Source organism: Rhizophagus irregularis, chromosome 10, assembly GCF_026210795.1.
Source record: "Rhizophagus irregularis chromosome 10, complete sequence".
In the NCBI taxonomy this organism is placed as follows: domain Eukaryota; kingdom Fungi; phylum Glomeromycota; class Glomeromycetes; order Glomerales; family Glomeraceae; genus Rhizophagus; species Rhizophagus irregularis.
The window spans coordinates 1,106,272-1,113,486 of record NC_089438.1 but is presented as its reverse complement, the minus strand read 5'-3'; the positions used below and the strand labels follow the sequence as shown (position 1 = coordinate 1,113,486).

At 27.8% G+C, this 7,215-nt stretch overlaps 4 protein-coding genes across 4 annotated transcripts; 3 read left to right on the top strand and 1 right to left on the bottom strand.

The window, feature by feature from the left end:
- Window positions 1–434: 434 nt before the first annotated feature.
- On the top strand, window positions 435–737 carry OCT59_001762 (uncharacterized protein; the record flags this gene model as incomplete). The annotated part of the gene is made up of 1 exon (XM_025331463.2): window positions 435–737. One exon carries the CDS (start codon window positions 435–437, stop codon window positions 735–737), a length of 303 nt encoding a protein of 100 aa, XP_025187401.2.
- A 30-nt stretch (window positions 738–767) lies between these two features.
- OCT59_001761 (uncharacterized protein) lies at window positions 768–974 on the top strand (the record flags this gene model as incomplete). The annotated part of the gene is made up of 1 exon (XM_066144058.1): window positions 768–974. The coding sequence occupies one exon, from the start codon at window positions 768–770 to the stop codon at window positions 972–974; it is 207 nt and encodes a 68-aa protein (XP_065995258.1).
- Window positions 975–2,368: 1,394 nt separating this feature from the next.
- Window positions 2,369–4,276, top strand: OCT59_001760 (uncharacterized protein; the record flags this gene model as incomplete). Its single annotated transcript, XM_025313410.2, has 5 exons — window positions 2,369–2,864; window positions 2,942–3,095; window positions 3,165–3,462; window positions 3,538–3,697; window positions 3,813–4,276. 5 exons carry the CDS (start codon window positions 2,369–2,371, stop codon window positions 4,274–4,276), a joined length of 1,572 nt encoding a protein of 523 aa, XP_025187400.2.
- A 1,018-nt stretch (window positions 4,277–5,294) lies between these two features.
- OCT59_001759 (uncharacterized protein) lies at window positions 5,295–6,126 on the bottom strand (the record flags this gene model as incomplete). Its single annotated transcript, XM_025329988.2, has 5 exons — window positions 5,295–5,494; window positions 5,578–5,633; window positions 5,718–5,804; window positions 5,912–5,966; window positions 6,054–6,126. 5 exons carry the CDS (start codon window positions 6,124–6,126, stop codon window positions 5,295–5,297), a joined length of 471 nt encoding a protein of 156 aa, XP_025187399.1.
- Between the last annotated feature and the right edge of the window lie 1,089 nt (window positions 6,127–7,215).

Genomic DNA, 7,215 nt, shown 5'->3' with positions numbered 1-7,215 from the left:
TTGATAATGCTTAATTAAAGAAACTATTATGTGAGAACTATTTATTAACATTATTTTTATTATAAATAAGATTGTCAATCTGTGATAATTGTCTGGTTACGTGCGGAACTAATGATATGACAATAACTTAAATAAACTTCAATTCATAATTAAGGAATCAATGTTCAATTTATCGAAAAAATACTACTAAATAATTATCCTAATAATGTATCCAGATAACAGTGGATCATACTTTAAAGGAGTCGCATTTAGAGGCAATGTATTAATACCTCATGAAAATAGCCAACTTACTCCGTGGCCAATAAGCGTAACTGTCCTAGCTTTCAACATGTTAATGCTGTATCCAACGTATAAGTGGAACAGGTTCAGTCTTGTGTCAGCATTATGGGCTGTTATAAGTAGTGTAATATCTCTATGACGTGTACTTAGGTCCAATGAGTGTGGCATTTAATATGCCTTTCAACTTACCTTTGACAATTGGATTTAATATTATTAAACTTACCCGTGAAGATGGAAGAAAAGGATTTAGAGGCAGGTGGAAAACGTTCTTTAAAACGATCAGGGGAAAAAGTCCTCAGTACACAGATGAAGAATCACATCATCAAGATGATGATCAAAATAGAGAATCAAATCAAATATATGATCGTTACCATCGATACGAAGAAATATCAAGATTATTGGCACTAATAGTTGCTTTCATGACAATGCTATGGGGTATAGTTCGTGTGTGGGAATAGTGGTTTCCGTTTGATGCTATAAATGATAGGATGTGTTTGGCCAGTTTTCGAGAAAATATTCATGCCTCTACAAAATTACCTACATGTGGATTTATTATAACTGATTGGAAAAATGTTGATTATACTAACTGTGTTGAATTTGAACCTGCTGTTGGGTGGTTTCTTATTATAGTATATACATCAATTTGTGTAGCAACATTCGTAGGAATATTTGTAATGCGTGGTTATCTCATCTGAGCATTGGGTGGTGTTGGAGCTGCGATCTTGATAGTCGTTGCCGGATTACAGTCTGCGTACTCAACGAATAGTTACTGTGTTGAGTTTGTTGCAAAATTGATGGGAATACCACCTTTAACACCACAAATACTTAGTCACCAAAGTTTGATCAACCTGTGGTGGCATCGAAATGGTTTTAAAAATTGGTTAATCAACCTATTTACCATTCACGGATGATCTGTCATATAAGGGAGATTAAAGTGAATACTAAATCTTGGGAAATATGATCAAACAATTATTTTTTTCTTTTTTAATTTGAACTATACCAATACTTGTACATTATTTATTTATTGTTAATTAAAGTAAACCTTGTTTATAAATATTTATGGTTCATATTATTTTACCTCATTGTATTAAAAAGATTAAAATGGTTTAATTTTCCAAATTTCTTGTATAATAAAGAAAATTCAACATTTGTTGAGTACTTTTTTATTTTAAAAATCAATAACAGATAAATATCTAAAGTTTAGGCATAATTTAAAAATTTATGTTTAGAACAACTGTTAAAAAAGATAAAACAAGAAGTTATGAAATTAAAAAGATATAATAAAATGAAATTTTTTTTTTTGAAAAAAAAAATTTCAGTAAAAAGTATATTATTTTCAAAAGGTCAATTAAATTCCGACATAACGATATTTACTTTATCTAATATAATGGGAAAATTATCGGTATATTGAACGAATATCAGTATATCGATATCAATTTGTAAAAAAATTGAACGTGGTTGATATTATTTTGAATTAAGAATCCCAGAAATTGAATGACATAACTTTTATATCATAAACAAATAATAAATAACATGAGTGATGTTAATATATCCTTATTAGTGGAATTCATAAGGCTGTACAACAGCAATAAATTATCTATTGATCTTTTCACATTGAACATCACCAAATTTGAGAAAAGCTTATTCACAAGTCCATGTAAATTTTCCATGTGTCAACATGCTAATTCATTTTCAATACTTGCCGAAAAATCAAATCTCGTATCAAATCATCATTTCATTTTATTGAAGATTATATTATATTGATCGTTGTACAATTTACTTAGAAAAAGTTTGATAATTTTCGTCATTATTTTCGAAAATTTGTACGTAGATCTCTGGTGAACTCATTGGTTTTGCCCGTCACAAGTTACACAGGTGATACACCGGTGATATAGTGGTGATATATTATTCGGTGACAAATATGTTTAACAAAACGCGTCATCACGTGAAGTCGTGAATATGTGACATAAACATCACGCGGTGACATGGTAAGATTTTACATAAACTGATTGTTTTTTTTGCAATTTATTCTCACACAATAGAATCATTTCTTTTTCTCTTCAATTTTTTTTATAATAACAAAAAAAAAATGACTTTCTTACAAATCACTTTACAAGACTTTTTAGCTTTTTCCGGTTTATTCGTTATAATCATTGTTAGCGCTTTATATCTATATTTGTTCTATGAAACTTTTTATCCACCTTCATTTCCTCCTGCTATTATTGTTAGCGATAAAAAAATTACCGAATCCCCTGTTAAAAATGTAAAAAATATCCCAACTAAACAACTATTAATATCTTGTCATCCAGACCATATTCCTGATAAAGTTAAAAAGATTGGCTTGATACCTTATTTACGTAAAAAACATCTTAAGCATGGACGTGTTTTAACAGATTTACCTTTGATAAATACCATTTCTGTTATTGATCCTATGACTATTAGATCAAGTCTTAATATTGGTGACAGGCCTAGAAATATGTACAAATTTCTTGAACCTATTTGGGGTAAAGATAATTTGTATGTTTTTAGTGCTGATAGAGCTAAAATATATAGGAGTTTTTTCGATCCTGCCCTGTCTGTTGATGGTAAATTATTATATTATTTATTGACTACTTATTAATTTTTCATTATGAAACTAGTTAAATGAATTGTTCTGATTTAGTTATCATAGACAAGTATCATGATATGAGAAATTTTGGAGTTGAAATCGTTGATAATTGGGAAAAAAGTATTGTTTTAAAACATGAAAATGTTGTCAGAATGCAAGATCAAGGTCTCGAATTTTCCCTAAAGGCAACGATACAAGCTTTATTTGGGTAATGTTTAATTAAAAACTTAATTTTTTTTTAAAGACTTTTTTTAATTCAATATGTTTTAAATTATAGTGTAAATTTGCCACAAGATTTTGATCTAGTAGCTTACAAAAAAGCTTACGATGATGTTATCAATGGCTTATTTGATAAACAATTTAATGTGCTAAGTAATTTACGGGACGAAAAGATTCAGAATTCTATCAAACATTTATTTCAGGTTTTATGCATTTTGATCGATGAGAAAAAAAGGATTATTGCAAGTACTATTCAAGGTGTGAATAATACTATATTACCACCAAGAAAAGATTTACTTGATCTTTTAGTTTCAGAAAAAGATCCTGAAACCGGTAAAAATTTTGAAGATGAAAAGGTACCGTCCCAGATCCCATCCTTGTTTGATTCTTTTTCGTCATTTGAAAAATCGTTAAAAATTTTTTATTTTTAGATCAAGGATATCATGTCATTATTCTTAACTTGTGGATATCTTACGACGGGAGTTGCAATTTCCTGGACCATCTTCTGCATAACACAAGACCGGAATGTTCAAACCAAAATTCAAAATGAAATCGATTATAATTTGAAAGGACAGTTACCATTATATCACGGTATGTAATTTCTTACTTTTGTTGCTCATTAAATGATTAACTTCATATGTACCTGAAATTTTTTAATAAATTCACAAATCTTAAACTAAATCAATTTTTTTTTAAAAATATTTAGATTTGTTGAACCTTAATTTTCTTAATCAAGTTATCAAGGAATCGTTGAGAATATGTCCTCCAATTCCAATCTTGTCTCGTTATCTTGAAAAAAATACGGATTTAGAAACAATGAATGATCCACTTAATCTTCAGGCGGGCACTGTAGTACTTTATCCGATAACAGTAACTCACGAAGATATACATATTGAGTGCGATTCACAAAAATTTGATGCATCACAACCCTCTTTTAATCAACTTAAGGCACCTTTCAATCATTGTCCATTTGGATTTGGGGATAGAATTTGTCCGGCGGAAAAATTAGCAATGGTTGAGATTAAATTAATGGTATGTCTTATTATGCAAAGATTTCATGTTGAATTAGCCATGCCATTAAATAGAGTTAGTGGAGATGAAAAATTTATTTTAATGGCAAGAAATGATATTTATATTAAACTGATTCCAAGGAAAGGTATTGAAGAGTGATGGAAATTATAAATTGGCATAAAGTAGAAATAAGGCTAAAAGCAATTGTCTATTATAATATGCAGAATCAATTAAATAAGCGCGTGCGATTATGAAATGTGTATATAGATTGTGGAATTAAGTATGATATATAGTATCATTTTAATTGCTTAAGTAATGACACAATTGAATATTTGAGCTTTTCGCATTTGTATTTTACAATTTCAGAAAGATTACTACTTAAATATGTATAATCGTCTTAAGTTTAAGTTATTAGCAAGAAAAGAACTAAATATATAAAGTTAGAACGCGTTTGTATTAGCTTTAGCAAGATTTATATAAACATAGAATATAAAAGAGTCTACCATTAACATTGTATATATTTTCTCATCCAATACATTTTTTTCTTTCACCAAATTAAATTTCAAAATTTGAACTATAGATTTAAATCCTTTTCGAAAAAAATATGCATATATTTCGTTAGCAAAATATTTCTGTAATTTGTAAATAGAGTAACTTGTGCAGCGTATAAGGAATAATAATAATAATTAAATACGCCGGTAGATATAAAAATACAGTTCTTTTCTTTATATTTACTGAATATACATGAAATCTGAATTTTACGTATTAGGTTCATATATCATTATTGTGGGTTCATTGCGATGGTTTGTCCTTTTACAAAACTGAATATATAGAATCTGAAAGGTATTTTTCAATATGATTAACCGCCTTAATCTGTTGATTCGTTGGATCTGACTGAAACTCTGTGAAAAGTTCATTCCACTTATGACTTATCAAATTCAAGAGATTTTTCATTGGCAGAATATTCCATACATAACGATGCCAACAGACATTCTAAGCCGGCGTAACCATTAATGATACTGAAAATATCATTTATGACGTGTGCAACAAGCATTTAAATATACAAATTCTGAAAAATAATATTTAGCCAATCACCTAGTTTTATCAAAGAAATTTAATAAAAAAAAATTGTTTTTTGTATCAGAATGGATAGGAGTATAATCAAATGATAATATTTTCAAATATTTTCAATTTCTCTATTACTACTTTCATTTATTCCTATTTCTGCTATTAACGGTTGTGTTTCACTTCTTTTAGCTGAGGTATAAACTAAGATACAAATAGTGAGAATGAATTTAAATAAACCCCATCCAGTTATAATGATTTTTAAAACACTATCAATTATAATAACTATGTTATCTAAACTAGCTGTTAAAACTAATAATTTATAAAAAAAAGGTGTTCATTTTAGAGAGAATTTCAAATTTCAACTCAAACTGATTTTGATAAAATTTACTCACCTACAAGTGTTACTTCGCATCCGCTAAAAAATATCATTAACATGATAGAAATTGTTCTGATATTACAGCATTAAAAAATTTAATTAAAATATATTAAATGTCAGATATTATTTAAAAATCATAATGAACTTAACATTTACCTCATTTTTCTTATATTCATATTTGGATTACGGTACATGTATCCAATAATATATAAAATAATGTGCACCCACATTACACCAATCCAACTTTAAGTATGTAATAATGCATTATGTCATATTAATGATTAAATTCAGTTCTTAAGAAAAAAATAAATGATTTAACAAAAGTACGAATTATTATATTTGATACTTACATAAGATCAAAAATTGCGTAAGGACTCTCAGTCATTGTGATAGCATTATAGGTTGCTAACAAATAACAAATAAGAATATAATTTATTGAGATATTTAGTTATTTTCTAATATATTAAGGTTTATTATTGTAAATATAATCACCTAAAACTGAGGATACAATCCTGATAATTGACTCGATTACAATAATCATCATTCCTCTTAATTCTCTATTCATTTTTTCAATTTTTTAAGTACGTTGCTATACGAGAAAAGTTGCCACCTTTTTCTACGACAAGTGACGTTGATTTAAAATTAAATAAAATAAGAATTTTATTAAATAAAATGCGTTGCTTGGTTTATTATTACATTAAAATATAAGACATGAATCCTGGGTTATAAAATATAAAATTTACTAGGTTAAATAGTATTACTTTGTGAAAATAATTATAATGTAAAGATTAATTAAATGTAAGAATCTAAGAATGCAAGAACGTAAGAACCCCCTAAATTTCCCCTAAAAGTTACTCCTTTATCACCATGTGGGTCTATGATTTAGATTTGTTTTGATCTACATCATGAGATCATTAATTATTTCAATACTGCGCCACATATTATTACGAGTGGGTTAATATAAATTATGACACTACAACGTACTACAGTATATCGGGCTTCTTATACAATTTTACATTATTGCTGATCGGAAGACATTTATATAGATTATCACCGGAAAATGAAATCGATGTTATTCTTGTCATCTTGTGTTAGTTTTATTATTTTCGTAAAAAGACATATAAAAGAATGCGAGATTTAAAAATAAGCAACTTTTCAGGGCCGGAATTACGATAATGTCTATAAACTCTGGCCGGCACTATCAAAAAAGGAATAATCTACAAAATTTGAGCAAACCTTATGACCTCTTTACAATGATGTCTTAAGCTCAATTGTAATTTCCAATAATTTTTATATTTATTAGGAAAGGTCGCTTTCAATTATTCATTGATAAAATGATTCTGGATTGTGATGAAATCATTACATATACGATGCTTTACAAAAATATATTGTCTTTGTAATATTTTCTTTCTAAAAATGATACTCTATTGTAGATTAACGTATGCAAAGCATGGTTCATTTTATCCTATTTAAATTAAATCAGCTATTTTAATGATATTTTCACGATCTAAAACATTGTACAAAGCGAAAAATTATCATGTGTTTGAAGATTATAAATCTCGACGTATGTAAGCACTTTATACCACTTGTTAATTCTTTTGCAAATTTAAATGTTTTATGATAATTCACAATTTATAAATATTTATGCTACATA